This window comes from Mirounga leonina, unplaced genomic scaffold (genome assembly GCF_011800145.1).
Source record: "Mirounga leonina isolate KUSES-001 unplaced genomic scaffold, KU_Mleo_1.0 Mir_173, whole genome shotgun sequence".
Classification (NCBI taxonomy): Eukaryota; Metazoa; Chordata; class Mammalia; order Carnivora; family Phocidae; genus Mirounga; species Mirounga leonina.
The window spans coordinates 17,249,525-17,269,180 of NW_023270447.1; the positions used below are offsets into that span (position 1 = coordinate 17,249,525).

General features: G+C 39.9%; 1 protein-coding gene and 2 non-coding genes across 4 annotated transcripts; all 3 read right to left on the bottom strand.

The window, feature by feature from the left end:
• Positions 1 to 136: 136 nt before the first annotated feature.
• Positions 137 to 9,717, bottom strand: RPL5 (ribosomal protein L5). Of its 2 annotated transcripts, none has more exons than XM_035018027.1 (8): positions 9,352 to 9,717; positions 8,319 to 8,388; positions 8,122 to 8,237; positions 6,835 to 6,969; positions 4,977 to 5,179; positions 3,731 to 3,908; positions 802 to 890; positions 137 to 372 (listed from the first exon to the last, which is right to left on the bottom strand). In XM_035018027.1, exons 1-8 carry the CDS (start codon positions 9,352 to 9,354, stop codon positions 273 to 275), a joined length of 894 nt encoding a protein of 297 aa, XP_034873918.1. In that variant the 5' UTR covers positions 9,355 to 9,717; the 3' UTR covers positions 137 to 272. The 2 variants fall into 2 exon arrangements, with proteins under 2 accessions (XP_034873918.1, XP_034873919.1); XM_035018028.1 differs by having other exon boundaries at positions 802 to 887; positions 9,352 to 9,457.
• Positions 586 to 722, bottom strand: LOC118020468. Its single transcript, XR_004681903.1, has one exon. It is a non-coding gene; the product is annotated as a small nucleolar RNA SNORA66 (small nucleolar RNA).
• LOC118020461 lies at positions 3,980 to 4,075 on the bottom strand. The gene has a single exon (XR_004681896.1). It is a non-coding gene; the product is annotated as a small nucleolar RNA SNORD21 (small nucleolar RNA).
• Positions 9,718 to 19,656: the final 9,939 nt, after the last annotated feature.

A 19,656-nucleotide genomic window follows, 5' to 3' on the forward strand; every position in this document is an offset into this window, starting at 1 on the left:
ACTGTTTAGGGAGAGCTGCACATCATACAACTGGAGGGATTAACTCCTGTCAGGGAAAACAGAAGCCTGAGAAGCAGGTGTGAATTTTGAGTCAATATGTAAAGTTATATTTGTTTCTCAAAGAAAAAAACCTGTCAACTCCTCTGCTTTTTTATTTCAGGTTATTTCCAACAGTTTCATTAATAAGAGTTTAACACAGACAGCTGCTTGATGAATAAGTTTATTATTGTCTTTAACTGAAAAATCTTCACAGAAAATTGTGGTTTGGTTTATTAGCTCTCAGCAGCCCGCTCCTGAGCTCTAAGGAAGCTTGCCTTCTTCTGAGCTACCCGATCTTTCTTTTGGGCAAGAGACATTTTGGGACGGTTCCACCTAAAAAACAAAGTAAAATTAAGAGATAAATGTAATTTTTTAAAAGCATAGCTATAGAGGATAGAAAATAGTTAACTCGGATTGAAAAAGACTCTGGGATCAGGTAAAACAATCCAAGTTCCAATATACATTTATGATCTTAATCTAACTTTAAAAATGCAGTAACTGGTAAAAAAAAAAAAAAAAAAAAAAACTTTATATAACTGGTAGTTATACTGTACTGGGACAGAACAGGTCAGCTCAGTAAGTACCTTCTGAGGCTTACACATTTCCATCACCACAATTACTTTAGCAAACCTGGTTCCCCTCACTTCTGCAACATCATGCAGAGCTAGTGATCGAGTTTGCACAACTTGAGAGTCTGAGTAAGGTGAAACAAGGCAAGGAACTCCTCCCAACCTCTTAAAAAGACAATAGTAAGATGCATACCTCTTCTTTTTAACTTCTTTCTTAGGCTTCTTCTCATAAACTGGATTCTCTCGTATAGCAGCATGAGCTTTCTTATACATCTCCTCCATCTGAAAGAAAGCAAAGCAAACAGTACTTGGTTTCATTTCACATGCCCTATATAGTCATATAATGTGTACTGCGTTCTACTACTTGTTCTATTTTGTCTCTAAACCAGACTGTCAAAAGGAACTAAACTAGGTCAACCCTGGTTATCTCTCTAAATTTCTACATGTAGCCCACATTTTCCTAAGAAACCCATAGGCAATGTGAACTAACACTATTCACAAAACTCAATCACACTCAAAAATTTGCATGGGTTTCTGTAAAAACATGTATGTTCATTTAAAATACTGTCTGACCTAAATTCTTTTATTCAAGTGAGGATTTGTGCCAAAACAAAGTATTTAAGATGTTAAGGAAGACTAGATGGGGCCAAAAAGCAACTGCTATAAATTCATTTTTGTTCTCCCACATACCCCAGATTTGTATTTTCCATCAGTACCTGATAGGTCTTTCAATGCTACTCCCAGCATTGCACACCAGGCATCTCTTGTATCTATTACTACTAGGTTTCTGTGTAAACAGAAGGTTTCAATTTCCCCAGAAAACCCCAAAACACCATCCAATTAGATCTTAATGAGAATTTTGTTCTAAAACTTATCAAAAACCAATGATGAAATTCTCGAATTGTTTCAATTACCTCCTCCAAATGACACTTGATTCTATAGATGATCAAGACATGAAACAGCTATAAAATACCTGAATGTTCACTACCCAAATCTAGGAACAATTACAGCCCCCTAAAGAATAAGTCGAAGTAATCCAACTCTAAAATTACTTGTGTAAAACTTAGCAAATGAAAATAATGCCAACACTGCAGGACACCTCAACTACCTAAATCCCTCCTGAAAACTAATTTCTCTACCTCTGTTAAGCATTCTATTATAGCTTTCCACTGTATTTAACAAATCCATTTGATGACTTCAAATGTAGTCATTTAATAAATCTAAGCAACTTGGTCCATTCCTTCCAAAAGAGACAAACAGGATACACAACCATGTATGTAGCTAACAGCATGAGTTTAGGTAAAGACCACTTCCTCTTGGAGCCATGTCAGATGTCTGCAGAGGATTTCAGCAGGCATGCATAAAAGGCCTCCAAAGATCAAATTAATGAGCTAGCCGGGAAAAGTACATCAGCCTAAGAGTGGTCCAGATAAATATATCACATATAAAGGAGAGCATTAGGAAACTGGTATCTGAAAGCAGCTTGAGAATTTGAAAAGTTCTGAACAAGAGGAAGAGATGTCTTAGGAAGAAAAACTATGCAGGCCAAGCAGAATTAGAGTCACAAGTAAAAGACCTATTTACCAGAGGGAACAAGGGCGATTGTCAATAGTAACATAAAAAGTATGGATTTCTGAAAATTAACATGCATTTGCATTACTAATATAAACTAATGTAGTATTACCCTTTTCCTAGCTCAAAAACTCAAGTTATATGTTTATTATCCCTAGACTGTGTACTAAGCATACAAATAACAGAAAAGGATCTTTTCCCAATTACAACTCCATTTAAAAATAATTTTCACAGGTGCCTGGGTGGCTTAGTTAAGCATCTGCCTTCCGCTCGGGTCATGATCCCAGGGCCCTGGGATCAAGCCCCACATCGGACTCCATGCTCCTCCCTCTCCCTGCTGCTCACCCTGCTTGTGCTCGCTCTCTTTCACGCTCTCAAATATATAAATAAAATCTTAAAGTAGAAATAATTTTTACAGGGTGCCTGGGTGGCTCAATCAGTTAAGCATCTGACTCTGATTCTGGCTCAGGTCATGATCCCAGGGCCCTGAGACTGAGGCCCCCCGCATGCTGGTGTGGAGCCTCACCCTCTGTCCCTCTCCCACTACGCACTCACTCATGCTCTCAAATTCTCATAACCAAAGCTGTGTGAAAATAGAAATTATGCACTAACGGAACAGTCATTTGATATGTAACATCAATTTATCCACAACTCCATAGTTGTATACAAGTTTTATAAAAACCAGTGCTATTTTTGTGTTCTATGCCTATCATCTTCCATTACTACAATGTGTTAATAGATAGCCTTGAAGATATAACTTTAGGCTGATAAAATTTCCAACATTAAATTTCCATTTGCAACATCAAGCAGAACTAGTGATCTAATCAGTACAACTCTCCATGTGCTTGCCTGAGACATTCAGAAAGTCCAGAACATAGAACTTACTTGCTATAAAGAACCTTTCTTCCACACGGCTTCAAAGTAAGTTTAGTAACTAGCATCTCCTATCAGGATAGATGATTCTAACTATGACCACAGGAATGAAGTCTATAAATTCAGAACAGCCAAATGTGTAAAAGCCACCAAAGGCTTTGGATTTCGATGCTTGAAGCCTGCTACCCTTCAGTTATCTAAAAATTCCTAAAAGCATGTTGGTAAGTCTAGCTCTTTATAATTACCCTATCTGACTTTTACCTTACCCTCACCCAGTATCCCAATTTCATGTCCTTCCACTTTAAGATAAGAACAGCTTATCTGAGTCTATCTATACCTGTTAACATATTCATGGTTCAACTCTGAACTGTTAACCTGAAATAAAACTATTAATTTCAGTGGGGCGCCTGGGTGGCTCAGTCGTTAAGTGCCTGCCTTCAGTTCGGGTCGTGATCCTAGGGTCCTGGGATCGAGCCCCGCATTGGGCTCACTGCTTAGCAGGAAGCCTGTTTCTCCCTCTCCCACCCCCCTGCTTGTGTTCCCTCTCTTGTGGTGTCTCTGTCAAAGGGATAAATAAAATCTTTAAAAAGAAAGAACTATTAATGTAACCACAAAAACCAAGTAGTAAACCTGACTCTAAATTAACCAACACAGGCATTTTTAGTTAAAATTTTTACCATGTCTGGAGTTACGTTGTTCTTTATGTATTGAGAGAATTGTTTCTTGTAAGCATCTTCATCTTCTTCCATTAGGTAACGCATATAATCTGCAACATTCTGACCCATGATGTGCTTTCGATGTACTTCTGCATTGAATTCTTTGCTTTCTGAATCATAACCAGGGAATCGTTTGGTACTAAAATAAAGTTTTTCATATTTTAGTATTAAGGATTAAAATCAGTTCACTAGCAGGAATTCATTTCAGTAGCTGCCATCAGTCCCGTCTTGAAACAATTAATTGCATCATATGCAACCAAAGGACCAACTACTGACCGCTCAGTTAGTGGGATATCATCATTCAGCAGCTAATCTCTGAATTCCAGGAAGGAAGAGAAAATCATGCTACAAACACCTTTAAAGCCATGAAAACCAAGTGTCCAACACTAAAGTTAGTTCTCCTTATAAACATAGGAAAGAGTTTCAAATCTGCTCCCTCCAAATCCTAGACTTTCTCAGGGCTGCCTCAGGGCACATGGGAAAAAGTAATTTGTTCAAGACCACCTCTGATAGGTGTCTTGCAAGAGACCTGCAGGTCCTCAAAAAAATATGCCCTACCATTATAGAAGTTCCAGTTAGGTTACATTTTAAAGGCTAACCTCCCCAACCCCAAAACCTACAGCCAGAAGAAATTTTTCTTAGGGATTTACCAACCATTAAAATATCCCTAAGAAGCTAATTAATCACTTTTTAAAGATGCATCTACTCAACAATAACAAAAATTAACTCAAAACCAAAGGAACTACCAAATCAAAACCTATTTAACTTATGTGAATGGTCTATAATCTTACTTCCAGCTGAAAGCTCTCATAAGCCTTTTCTCAAATTCTTTTTCTAGAGTCGACAGTTTTCCATAACTGAGTAAAACAATTTTCATTCTCAATGAAAAGAAAATACACTGGGAGGGGAGTGGACTGGAGTTGCTCATTTCTAACCAAAACTAAGCCACAACACAAAAGCTAGTTTTTTCAACCCTGGCTTTTCCACTACTGGCTCCACAACCTTGAACAACCTCAAACTCATTTATAAAACGCATTACAATTCCTTCCTGCCCTGCCAGGTTCCTTTTGCAGAGTACTAAGCATATAGCAGGAACACAAGGATAGCTACTTAATTTAATTGATTCATTCAGTAATCTCCATAGTCCAACCAGTTAGAAATGGAAATACTGGGAGTCCAAATAATGAAGCCTTGAATACGGTATTACCTGTGAGGGATAGACAAGCCTCCATCCACCGCTCCCTTGAGGGCCCCAAAAACTTTATTTCCAGTAGTAGTTCTGGCAAGCCCTGCATCCAAATAGCAGGTGAAGGCACCAGGTTGACCATCAATGCTTTCCACATTGTATTCATCTCCAGTCACTTCCACTTGGCCTTCATAGATCTTGTCCATGCCAAACCTATTGAGGAGCTAATAACAAAAAAAAACAGTCTAAATATATTCAAACAATTCTAACGTTATCAGGTCACAACTTTAATGACCTGATACCTAGAAAAATTTTCCTTCAAAATCCACTTATCCCTCTGTACCAATTTACTTTTAAGATGCTACAAAAAGAAACTTCAAACATTCAGTTTCACACCTTTGTCTTATAGCTTCTGAATCTTTCCTACATGTCCATACTTGATTTATGTAGTAACCCATTAACATGTAACCATTATCTATTCAAGGAATTTATTCTCCATAATTTTTTCAGTCCTATTTGGCTACAATAACTCAAGAACCAAATATTAAATGTTACATGTAATTTTGATTAATTTGATTAAAATCTTAGAAGCATCGGGGCATAAGAGATGGCGCTATTCTCCAACTACATTATGTTAATAAGGGTGAATCCTCTGCTAGTGCACCTAGCTACTGCTTCACCACAAACAGTGTGACTTTGTATACCATGTTGCTCTCATATGACATTGTTCCCCACCCTCACTCAAACATATTTATAATCAGTGAAGATATAGGTCCCTAACAATGATGCATGCTTAACAATTCCAATGCACAACAAGATCAGTAACTGAGAAAACAAAAATAAGGCAAAATCACATTTTCATCTTTCTGCATATTACTGGAAATGCTGCCACCCAGAGGCAAAGATAATTAAAAAACTGAATCCCATACCCATGCCTGCCCACCCCCCTCCCCCGCCAAATTTAAGACATTGTTTCTCAAACTTTAACATGTATATAAAGAACCTGGACATCCTGTTAAAATATAAATTCCAAGGGCGTAGAGTAAAGCCTACATTTTAAATGTACACTGATTGATAGCCAGAAGATCTATACTACTGAGTAGCCAACATCTGCACGGTCCAACAAGGCAGCCACTAACTAGCCAGAAACGGCTATTCAAATTAAGGTAAAAATTCAGTTCCTCAGCAGCACCAGCCACATTTCATGTGCTCAATATCCACATGTGGCTGGTGGCTATCATTCTTCAGTTTAGATTCCACTGATCTAAATCTACCCAACAGGGCAACAAAACAGAAAAACCTCCCCAGACAGATCTGCTGTCTCAAAGTCTGTACTTTTATCAGAGAGAAAGCACAAGCAGGGGTAGAGGGAGAAGCGGGCTCCCTGCTGAGCAAGGAACCTGATGTGGGACTCGATCCCACGACCCTGGGATCGTGACCTGACCCGAAGGCAGACACTTAACGACTGAGCCACCCAGGCACCCCCTCAAATTCTGTATTTTTAAAACTGTCCTCCTTGATGACCCTGTAAGCAACAGCTCAACAGCAGGTACTCCCAGAAGCCACAGCTGAGGGTATCTTACTCATGTATCAACATCTATCTTGCAGACAACTCAAAAAATGAGCTGGTTCCAAAATATATTACTTAAAGTTATCTTCTAGGGCGCCTGGGTGGCTCAGCTGGTCAAGCGACGGCCTTCGGCTCAGGTCATGATCCTGGAGTCCCTGGATCGAGTCCCGCATCAGGGTCCCTGCTTGGCAGGGAGTCTGCTTCTCCCTCTGACCCTCCTGACCCTCCCCCCTCTCATGCTCTCTCTCTCTCAGTCTCTCTCTCTCAAATAAATAAAATCTTAAAAAAAAAAAGTTATCTTCTACATACCCTGCGGGCCAGCAGCAGGCCGGTACAATATGCTGCAGCATAATTTGTCAGGCCAACCTTCACACCGTACTTTGGGAGTTCATGAGCATAAGCCGCACAAACTATCATATCTCCTTCTATGCGGGCATAAGCAATCTGAAAGAGAAAAAGCAGGTTAGTCATCTGTGCTTTCAACTGTTTGATATTTGTCCTAGATACCTTCTTTTTCAAAGGACTTAAAAAAAAAAAAAAGCTGGAGACAAATCTACAACACTCAGAATCTTTGTTAACCCCACTCAATGAGTTTATGGCTTGGTCAACTATTTCTGTAAATGTTTGTCACAATAATGTCACAAATAGAGCTAAAATTACCATATAGACAGTAAACATTGAAATGCCTTTGGAATAAGTTAGAGACTGTTATTCCTAATAATACTGAAAAGCCTCTTAGCTGCATGAGCCAACGAATTAAAGAGGCACCATGAAAAGTCAAAAGGAATCTCCAATTACTTCAAACATCTTTTGAATTAAGCATATCAAAGTCCAATGTTTCTGACAGTGTTTAGTTATCTGAACTTAGGTATGAAGGAACATTGTCTTCACAACCAACAAATTAGTTTGCCCAGAAAACAGATGTGCCTGCCCCCTCCCTGCAAAGACTCAGCAAATCTTAACTGTGAAAATTTTCTCTAGTTGTAAAAGCCCAGAAAACTAGCTTCCAGGAGCAACCTGCCACTTTGTGGAGGTCTTTCACGTGGGAGAAACCTTCATACGTATTTATCAAAACGTACTTCCAACAATAAGCAGGAATAAAAACAATCTTAAGAGCCTAATTAAACCTTCACAACTACCTACCTCTTCAGTGAGGAGTGGTTATGTGGCACATAAGGCTGTACAACACGTCAGGATTTAGTCCCTGACAAATTCTATGATTCTACTGGAACTGCAATGTACAAGAACCTTCTAGCGTGCCTCAATTTATCCTCCTACCCCTATAAAATAGCACAGCAGCCTAGCTCTCTCTAATCCTCTTTTCCCCCATTAGAAAATGAGATTAAATGAGTCTGGTCAGGAGTGCCAGACATGGCTGATTTTCAAGAGAGTATTTTCCAGTACCACCCTCCCCACTCAAGCTCCAACTTCAGACCTACTGGAAGGAAAAGTACTACTCAATGTTTTTAGAATGCCAGGCACTAGAGGGACCTTCTAATCCATACATATGTTTTGCTTCCCAAGTACAACTTCTCTAGCAGTGAATTCTAGGGGTGAGGTTTACCACCCATTCCTTAAGTTTAGACTATAACTTACCTGACAAATGATATCTCTGTTGGTTACACGAACTATCATCCTGTATTTAGGTGTGTTGTACTTATTTTTATCTTGAATTACCAAGCGTTTCCGGGCATAATAATCAGTTTTACCCTCTGAAAGAAAAAAGTAACTTTAAGAAAGTCTATTCCACTGCAGATTCTTCTAATACTGTGAACACGAGTAACTGACCATACCTCGTCTTCTTCTAAATTTCACTTGGTATCTCTTGAAGTAAGCCTTATTCTTGACAACCTTAACAAACCCCTTTAAGAAAAAAAGGTTATTAAAACTTTGATAAATTGTTGACGGGATTTTTGACATCTGAGTTAACTGTGTAACAAAATAACACTTTAACTTCAAGAGTGAACCCATGCAACTGTCACTTTAGAGTCCAGTTTCTCAAACCACAGGGGATCAAGAATCACCTTTTCTACTTTCCATCAGTCGCTTTTCCAAAGCATTGCTCTAGACAGCGATCAATCTTGCCTATCGTCGGTTTGTTGTGAGCACTGTATGTCCCATTTTGAAAACCTAACCTCGTATTTCCCGCACCGTTCACGCACGTTTTTCAAAAAGCCTTGCCACGAAACTCATCTGGTCAAGGGCCTATTTAGCAATTACTCCCGATTAAATCGGCACTGTCCCCCACTAACCAAAGCAACACCCCGGCCCAAAAATCATTAAAAACTGCCGGCAACAGTCTAGAGAAAGAGACAACAGGCACATACCCAACTAAATGAGCTTCCTTTCGGGGCCCAGAGAAATCACAGCCTCCAGGCTGACTGCTAAGTTTAAAAGGCACTTCTGAAAGACCCACCAACCCGACACTCTCCCGAGAAAACCATGGGAACAGTCAGGTGTGGATGGGTCCGAGGAGCCGCAGCCCGTCTCCACTCAGGCATCCCCCCGCTAGTCTGAGACCACCAACTGCACGCAATCTTCCCCGCCTGCCGGTGTCCGGTCGGACCAGCCCGTCTACTAAACTCATCCCCCCTCCCCAATCCTCCACCCTAGATCCTGATCTTCTTCGTCAACCCCTCCCCCAAAGCCTGCGCGCCGGGCGGCAGCCATTAAGGCCACGCTGGGAGCGGCATCCCCACCAGAGCAGAACCCACAATCCAACGCCATCCAACCCCTGCGCCGCGCGAGACAGACCCTACACTGGCGTTTGGGCAAGGGCAGGGAACCCCCGTGCAGACGGAGCCCAGATTCCAGAAATCGACTCACCATCCTGCGGAACAGAGACCGGCGTCCGCGGCTCGCCACAGACCAGCACGCCCAGCAGCGCTCCGCTAGGGTGAAAAGGCCTCAGCCCGTGCGCAGGCGCAGTATGTAGCACTGACGATCACGCGAGCGACGTGTGGAAGAGAGAGCGCGCCAGCCCTAGGCGTGCGTTGTACTGTCCCCTGCTGGCGGGAGGACCGATGCCGGCCTTCGCCGGGCGGTAACAAACCTTAAGCGCCACTGAGTCCCCAAACTCCTGGCTGGCATTCCCACGGAGATGGGCGGTGAGCAGTAGCAGGTAGGATTATAGGAGGTTTTCAGTTTAAGAAGTTGTTTCGTAACAAAGATATAAGACTTTTGTAAATAGGAAAAAAAAGTTTAAATAGAATATATTTGCTGTGGAGCCCTTTTGCCCCCTCCCGGACACCACCTCCTGGTCTACTCATCCTGCTCCCGAGCATACAGAATCTGGAAGCCTTGTCCCAGTCCTTCAAACCTGAGTGAGGGGCCCCTCTTCTGCTTCCCCACAGCACCTTGGGACTTGCTTCAGCCCACTGTGGCCGGTAAACTGCTTGAGGGTGGGCTTTGCTGCCCCAGTTCACCTTGAATCGCCAGCACCGAGCCCAAGTGCTGACGTTCAGTAAGTGCTCGGTGTTTGTTAAATGATAAAAGAACAGCTTGCTGCTCTGCTTTCTCCTTCCCTTTACCTCCCCGATCCCTGACCCGTGACAGCTTCATTCCTTTTCCCTCCCTCCATCACTCTGAACGAGGCAGTTTAACATTTCTCTGTTAAGTCCTTTTTCCCCCCACTCTTTTAAAACTAATTGTAACTAGGGAATGAGCGGACTGATTCTCCACACGGCGGACTGAGGAGAACCAATCAACAACCAACCAACCAACCAAACAAAAACACCTCAAGACAAAGTATTCCCTTACCTAACAGCATTTCAAAGGTGGTCTTTGGGCTATTGCATGGGAGTCATTTGGGTACTAGTTAAAATGCAGATATCTGAATATCCCCCACCTCTACTGAATCAAACTTGCTGGTTTGGGGACCAGGAATCTGCGTTTTTAATTTGGCCTCAATCTTAATCAATTCAGGAGGTCTCAGGAAAGCAGAAAACAAGTCCTATTTTGCCCAATAACGGAATTTACTGGATCTACCAGGAAAATAAGACAAATTGCCGGCACAGCTGCTTAAAATATTCCCATCCGCAGAATGAATGTTGACTCTATATATACCCCCATCGTTCAATGATTTAATCTTTCTCTTGGGAGATGAATATGCCTATGTTTAATCTAGCAGGAAAAAATCAGTTCATAAACTGCTCAATGTCAGAGCAGGAAGAAGGGTCTGTCAAACAGGATGACAAGGTTAAGTGGGCTCCAACAAACAGCCACTAGAATAAATTTGAATTATGATGCCAATTTCCTCAGTTTCAATTTGTAACTTCTTATATAACAGGAAAAATATATATCGAGTCCACTCTGGCCAATATTAACAGAGCTTTCAAGGAGAAATGTTAAAACACTCCTCACAGGAGGGGCGCCTGGGTGGCTCAGTCATTAGGTGTGAGCCTTTGGCTGGGGTGGTGGTCCCAGGGTCCTGGGATCAAGCCCCCAGGGTCCTGGGATCGAGCCCGGCATCCGGCTCCCCGCTCAGCGGGAAGCCTGCTTCTCTCTCTCCCACTCCCCCTGCTTGTGTTTCCTCTCTTACTGTGTCTCTGTCTGTCAAATAAATAAATAAAATATTTTTTAAAAAGAAACAAAAAACACTCCTCAGAGGCAAGTGTAGTTCCATCTTTGTTGAGTAACAGTTGAAAACATAAGGAAAGAAGTATATAATTTGTATTTATAGAAAATACTTAAAGATCTTCATTTTGGTGGTTCATCAATTTAAAGGCGCCACATGTCTTTGTCAGGCCCTGCTTACCCTGGAGGGTGGAAGCATCAGAAGGAAAGTCTACCTGGAAAGAGGCCCACCCCTAACTTTTGCATGTTTTAGGGCAAGAGTATGTATGAAGGCCCACATAGCATGCATCTGAATATTTAGAAGTTACGAAGCAACCTAACACATTGTTGAATTAAACATGTCTTATCCTCCTTATCCTTCTTCCTCTTACTTATAAATCTTTACAACAAAATTAAAAATGCATGTACCTATTCCCCTTGGTTGCAGCTGGGGGTTTGTGGCTAGGATTGGCTGGCTCAGCCAATACAGTTGGGGACACCGGGAGCCAGGGTAATTTGTCTAGCACCCTTGACCAACATAATCTTGCTCAAGTGGTAAAAATTAAAAAGTAATGGGACAAGTCAAATTTGTGTTTCTCCTAATGTGATGCACCGAGAAGTTCGAACAAAGAAGTACTTCCTACTAAATCTACGTAATTTAATCTGATTACATAATTTAACTACTCTGATGCATGATGAACTACAAACAAACTCAAACTGAGGGACATTCTACAAAGTAACTGGTTTCTATTCCTCAAAAATGACGAAATCATGATGGATGAGGAAAGACTAAAGAACTATTCCAGGGGTGCCTGGCTGGTTCAGTCAGTAGAGCATGTGGCTCTTGATCTTGGGGTCATGAGTGTGAGCCCCATTTTGGGTGTAGAGGTTACTTAAAAATAAAATCTTTAAACAACAACAAAAAAGAACTATTCCAGATGGAAAGAGACCAAAGTGACGTGACAACTGAATGCAGTGTGTAATCCTGGATTACATCGTGGACAGGAAATGAAAAAGATAAAAAGGAAGACTAATTTCTTTTGTACAAAGGACATTCTCAGAACAATCAATGAAATTTGAATAGACTCTGTGGATTAGGGATGCCTGGGTGGCTCAGTCGGTTAAGCATCTGCCTTTGGCTCAGGTCATGATCCCAGAGTCCTGGGATCAAGTCCCACATTGGGCTCTTTGCTCAGCAGGGAGCTTGCTTCTCCCTCTGCCCCTCCCCCCTGCTCGTGCGCTCTCTCTCTCTCTCATGCTGTCCCTCTCTCTCAAATAAATAAATAAAATCTTAAAAAAAAAAATCTGTGGATTAGATGGTAGTAATAGATCAATGTTAATTTTATTTTGATAGGTACACTATGGTTATGTGCAGGCGTTCTTGTTTTTTAGGTAATATACTCTGAACTATTTTGGAGTAATAGGCATTATGTCTGCAACTTACTCTCAATATATGGCTCAGGGAAAAAATCACATATGTGTGTGTATACACATATACACATATATATGTGTGTTTGTAAAGAGAAAGAAAATAATAAAGCAAATGGGTTAAAATGTTAACAATGGGGAATCTGGGAAAAGGGTATATAGAAATTCTTTGTATTATTTTTAAAATCATTTTGTGATTTTGAAATTATTTCAAAATAAAAAATAAAACAGTTCTTGCTGGAGTGGGAAATATTTATTTATTTTTATTTTAAATGAAAGTGAATTCAATTTTGTCAAACTCAAATATGTCAAACATATTACAAATAGGCAATAAATCAGCAATTTCTTTTATTGTACTGATGGTTTCACACCAAAATATGGAAAGATTTCTGTGATGTTACCTATGTATTATGATTTTGAGATAACTACTTACTGCCTTAATCAGCTGGTTCTGTACTCAAATCACCAATTTTAATAATTATGATCAAAAAGCATCCTATGTTATTTCAAAATTTTTTTTCTTTGCAATTGGTTTTTGCTTTATTTGAATTTATGGTTATACACTGAAGGATAGCAAAAAGTATGGACTACTTTATGATTGGATCCTCTTCATTGATATTAATCCATTAGAAACATTTTAAACTTGAACTTTTATCTAAGAAAAAATAATTACCCTTCCTCAATGAAAGAATAAACTTCATTTCTTTAAAAAAAATGTGTAAATCTGTGGGTTTTATGGAACTGAAAGTCAGCAAAATATCAAAGACAACCAAACATAATTATGATCACCACCATAATTATGTCTGGGTGTTCTGTTGATAAGATATTGGTATTTGAATGACTAATAAGACCAAGATATACACAATTAATATAATTATATATTAATTATATATATATAATTAATATATATAATATTAATTATATATATAATTAATTATATATATAATTAATATATATAATATTAATATACACAATTAATAAATTATATTTATTCCATAAAAGTTCTTTTTCATATCTTCATTTCAGCAAAATTTCTATGTTGTTATCACTAAGAAGATATCACATCATTTGTGTTCTACAGATAGTCATGCCAAATTGGACAATCTTTCTTGGGTCATTCAGGTTCTTACATAATTTTTATTAATTTCTATTAGGAGAAATTTTATTATGCTGAAGCAATACACTATTTAAATTTGGAAATGAACCATGATTTTTACATATCACATTCTCATAATGTAATGGTGTCATATATGATAAATTATTGTTTTTAATAGAATACAAGACACTAGACACTAGATATTTTGCTATTGTCATATAACTCACTTACTTTTATTGTGATTTTTACTCTTACAGTAGTATCCACATCCACACGGGTTTTGCTATTCTTCTTCCAATATTTCAATGCTGTGGTGTGATAAAGAACAACAAAATATTATATTGCTCAATTTGTTCAAATGTCTTTTCAATCAGACTATATGCTGATCTATCAAGGTTAGAAAATAGTCTCCATAGAAATTAGTTTCAGGTTTATTTGCATATGAATTTTCTTCATCACAGTAATGCAAACTTTTTTGTTTTCTTGTTCTAATTTCTTTATATTTAATGAGAATGTCACATTTGCTGAATATTTCTCATGCAGTTTTATTTAATTTAGAAAAAAGTTGTCTAAAATTTTAATCCTTTTAAGAATTAGATCTGTTTGTGGGTGCCTCTGTGGCTCAGTTGGTTAAGCATCTGCCTTTGGCTCAGGTCATGATCCTGGGGTCCTGGGATTGAGTCCTATGTTGGGCTCCCTGCTTTGCAGGGAGTCTGCTTCTCCCTCTGCCCCTTCCCCCTGCTCATGCCCTCACTTTCTCTCTCTTGCTCTCTCAAGTAAATAAATAAAATCTTTTTTAAAAAAAGAATCAGGTGGGGACGCCTGGATGGCTCAGTCAGTTAAGCATCTGCCTTCAGCTCAGGTCATGATCTCGGGGTCCTGGGATCGAACCCCGCATCAGACTCCCTGCTGAGTGGGGAGTCTGCTTCTCCCTCTCCCTCTACTCTTCCCCCGCTCATGCTTGCTCTCTCTCTCTCTCTCGCTCTAATAAATAAATAAAATCGTTTCTTAAAAAAGGATTAGATGTGTTTGAGTTTTGAACACCTATATTATTAAAAGCAAGCAATACTATATATATAACTAGGTAGCACAAATTCAAAATTCACTTTTCTTCCAAAGACTCTGATTTGCTCTTTTTTTTTTTTTTTTTTTAAGATTTTATTTATTTGACGGAGAGAGACACAGCCAGAGAGGGAACACAAGCAGAGGGAGTGGGAGAGGGAGAAGCAGGCCTCCTGCCGAGCAGGGAGCCCGATGCGGGGCTCGATCCCAGGACCCTGGGACCATGACCCGAGCCAAAGGCAGACGCTTAACAACTGAGCCACCCAGGCGCCCTGATTTGCTCTTTATTTGAGCACCTTCTATTCTTTCACTTTACTCTCCTACAGCATCTCATGGCTTATCTAAATCAAATCTGTTTTTACATGACTAATACCTCTGGAACCAGGAACTGGAACATAAAGATAAACAAGAAAATGGAGTTTGGGCTCTACTCAGACATGAAACTTTGTTATACCAGAATTTGAAGGGTTCACATTATCACAAAGAAAGGATTTGACAAGTTAATTTGTTTTTTTCTTCTTTCCTAAAATATTTTCCATTACTCAAATCCTCCTGCACTGCAAAGCAGTGTCTATTTCAAATGTCAACAGCAACACAAACCCAAAACCTTCATGACATTCAGATACAATTGCCTTTTGTTTCAAGGACACAGCCCAAGAAAAGTGAAGTAGCATTTCCCTGCGGCCTAGTAGGTGTTGATTACCAAGGCCGATGCTTAGGGTTTCTGGTCAGAGGTGAATGTCAAGTCCTACGTGACAGAGGCAGACATAGCCATGCATTCTTTCATAAATTTACTTTTCCATAAAATAAATTTACTTCTCTGTGTGTTTTGTGATGTGCAGGATATTATAAAGTGCAGGGCCAGGGCAGAGCTCAGGTAAGGGCCCCTCTTGCTGGGTCAAAGGGAGGAACTTCAGGAAACTTCATGCCCACCAAAGATCATAGGATCTGAAATGTCTGAGCCCCTCCTGTTGTACTTTTCTTTTTTCTAGAAGATTTTATTTATTTCGGGGCACCTGGGTGGCTCAGTTGGTTAAGCGTCTGCCATCGGCTCAGGTCATGATCTCAGGGTCCTGGGATTGAGCCCCGCATCGGGCTCCCTGCTCTATGGGGAGCCTGCTTCTCCCTCTGCCTCTGCCTTTCTCTCTCTCTCTGTCTCTCATGAGTAAATAAAAAAAATTAAAATCTTGAATAAATGAAAAAAAGATTTTATTTATTTGACAGACCCAGCCAGAGAGGGAACACAAGCAGGGGGAGAGGGAGAAGGAGAAGCAGGCCCCCCGCCGAATAGGGAGCCCCACGCAGGGCTCAATCCCAGGACGCTGGGATCATGGCCCGAGCCGAAGGCAGATGCTTAACAACTAAGCCACCCAGGCGCCCTCTTGTACTTTTCTACCTGAATCATCTCAATGACTCAGACTCAACTGGTGGATTAGTGAGTGGGGATAAGGGAGGGGGCTATAGGGTTTGGATATAATATAAATAGCAAACATCTACTGATGTGGGCCAGAGTCTATGCTGAGAATTTCTTACATTATCTCATTTAATCTCAAAACTACTCCAGTACATAGGATTATTACCCTCATTTTATAAATGAAGCAGTGGCTGCCACAATCACAGTGGAACACAGGTGGCTATCATCAGTGTAATTTTCAGATCTGAGCCTGCCTTTAAACTTGCTAAAAGAAGCGCTCTCAATATTCATAAGCCTGTATCTTTGACTTTGGAACATATTCCATGATGTCTGTTTGCTTGACAAAGATGTAAACACTCTTTGGCTTAGACTAACTACAATGAGTTTTGTTTAGAAGTACAGGTGAAACTGCAGCTTGTAAACTGCTTATCATTTTCTGAATCTGGAGCATTACAAAATTCCAAAAAATGAAGGCTTACAAAACTCTGATCAGTATGAACTAAGAGACATAGTCTTGTTCATCAGATAAAGCCTGTAGTATTAGAATTAAGAGGGAAACACTTGAAGCCTAAAGAAGGCAGTCTCAGGAGAAATCTGGGAAGTCCAGTACCACTTTATTAGATGCTTAGCTAATATATGAAAGTCAGAATATTTAAATGATTCAGTAATATTTCTTTTTTTATTTTTTTGAATGATTCAGTAATATTTAGATGATTTCCTGAAGACTAGGTTTATTATAAGTCATTAAGAAAAAGTTAGAAATGTCTAGAGATTGCTAAAATTTAGAAATGCTGCTTTTTTTTTAAGATTTTATTTATTTATTTGTCAGAGAGAGAGAACACAAGCAGGGCAAGTGGCAGGCAGAGGCAGAAGCAGGCTCCCCGCTGAGCAAGCAACCCAATATGGGACTCGATCCCAGGACTCTGGGATCATGACCTGAGCTGAAGACAGACACTTAACGAACTGACCCACCCAGGCATCCCTAGAAATGCTGCTTTAAAGACAGTTATCCTTTATCCTGCTTGCCTAAAAAAAAAATCTCTTATTGCCACAAGATTAAGGGGGGTATGAAATAAGGGGGAAGAAGCAGCTGGCTAGGAGTGTTTTAGGTGGTAAGAAACCTACCTGGGGGGGGCACCTGGGTGGCTCAGTAGGTGAAGTGTCTGCCTTCGGCTCAGGTCATGATCTCAGGGTCCTGGAATCGAGTCCCGCGTCAGGTTCCCTGCTCAGCCCTGAGTCTGCTTCTCCCTCTCCCTCTGCTGCTCCCCCTGCTTGTGCTCTCTCTCTCTCTGACAAATAAATAAATAAATAAATGTTTTTTAAAAAAAGAAAGAAAAAAAGAAACTTACCTGGGAATTAAAAATATGTGTCTACATCATTCCTGGAATCATCAAAAGTGATAGTCTTATTTTGTCTGTTCTTTAAGGCTAAAAATACATAACTAATGAGTAACATCATACATCCTTTTGAGATTCCACTTGTTAAATGACACTCATCATGTATGTGTCCCTCTTCAATTACTTTGGGCGTATATGGAGGACCCAATGAAAGCCGACCAAGTACTTTGGGAGAAACATCATAACTTATTGTGGCTGATTCTCCCCGTAACACAAGTGATGGTCATAATGTCTGAGTCATTCCTGCATTTCTGTGTGTGGTCAGCATCTTGGAGAGTCTGTGCTTAAAGGCACAGTGTCTTGAAGGGCACTTGGTATTGACACCATAGCCATTAATGAATGTTTGCGTACACAGAAATTATTCTCTCTTTCCTCCTCTAATGGAGGAAACAGAACAAGTACCTAAGATGCATTTGCTATAGAGCAAAGAACACCACAAACCTTAGTCACACTTTTTTTTTTTTTAATTAGAGAGAGAGAGCACAAGCAGGGGGAGTGGCAGGCACAGAGAGAAGCAGGCTCCCAGCTGAGCAAGCAGCCTGATGTAGGACTTGATCCCAGAACCCTGGGATCATGACCTGAGCCAAAGGCAGCCACTTAACCTGCTGAGCCACCCAGGCGTCCCACTGTAGAGTGATACTTGATGCCACTCTTTTAATCAAGTTCATCCACAAGTACATCCACAAGTACATGGCTACACTTTATATATATATATACACAAAATATATAACTATTTCTCATGTCCTGGTCCAAGTTACCATTATCTATTACCTGGATCATTGCATTAATCTCTTAATAGGTCTCTCTGCTTCAAATTTTGTACTCCTACAACCTATTCTCCACACTGATTTTTTAAAAATGTAAGTCAGAATATGTCACCAACAGACCCATGAAAGGATTCTCAATGTCACTCATCATCAAGGAAAAGCAAATCAAAGCTACAATGAGATATCACACTTCACAGAATAGACCTACCCTATGATCCAGGAATCACACTACCGGGTATTTGCCCCCAAAATGCAAAAACACCAATTCAAAGGGATACATGCACCCCATGTTTATTGCAGCATTGTTTACAATAGCTAAGTTATGCAACCAGCCCAAATGTCCATCGATAGATGAAATAATAAAGAAGATGTGGCATATATATACACGATGGAATATCATTTAGCCATAAAAAAGAATGAAATCTTGCCATTTGCAATGACATGGGGGATCTAGAAAGTATAATGCTAAGTGAAATCAATCAGAGAAAGACAAATGATCTCACTCGTGTGGAATTTAAGAAACAAATGAATAAAGGTAAAATGAGACAGAGAGAGACAAACCAAGAAACAGATTCTTATCTGTAGAGAACAAACTGATGGTTACCAGAGGGGAGGTGGATGGGAGGATGCGAGAAATAGGAGATGGGGATTAAAGGGTACACTGATCATGATGGGGAAAAAAAAAAAAAAGAAAAGAAGAAGAAAAAAAAACATGTCACTTTTGCCCTCAAACCGCTCCCCCATTAGGAGGGGAAATCCTTGTCTCTTTTCTCTTGGATGGGCCTTTGTGACTGCCTTGACCAGCAGAGTACTACAGAAATCACGCTATGCTCTCCATGTGGGCTCTGTATGACTTCTTGGGCTACTTCACAGAATGATGGCGCTATTGTTGTAGCCATCTTTTAAAAATATAATCTGCTCGCTAATTACGCCAGTCTTTGATAAATTGTAAAATATAACAACAAAAACACTGGTGTGTATGGAACTGTCCTATATAATAGCTGCACTTCTCTTGGGCTCATGTTAAAAAGTTATGATTAGTTATGCTCAAAAAAAAAAAAAAAAATCGATTTCTCACCGGACTTTACCGCAGGTGCTGCCTCCTGAGGCCCTTCTCCATTTTCCACAAACACCTCTTCAAACAGACTCCAACGAGGGCTGAATTCTTGCTCTTTTTTCTTCTCCATTATTAAACAATTATATTAAATAAAAATTAAAATACCAATAAAAAAGTCGGTAAATGTATTCTGACCATACGTCTTAAATGTTCAAATTCTTAACTGACTTCTTTTTCAAGTATTCCTCCTTCTGTGCAGCTGAATAAACATGGGTTAAAATCGTGGCCTTTGCAAATACTACCTGAACAACCTTTGTGAACTACTCATTTGCAGTCTTTGTCAATTTTTCTACTGG

What these genes read in the sequence shown, in the direction of transcription:
- RPL5 (XM_035018027.1), bottom strand. An exon ending in GAAATTTAGAAGAAGACGAG is followed by an intron (nt 8,238 to 8,318) that starts GTATGGTCAGTT and finishes TTTTTCTTTCAG; the next exon opens with AGGGTAAAACTGATTATTAT. An exon ending in AAAGAAGTTAAAAAGAAGAG is followed by an intron (nt 373 to 801) that starts GTATGCATCTTA and finishes TTTGTTTTTTAG; the next exon opens with GTGGAACCGTCCCAAAATGT.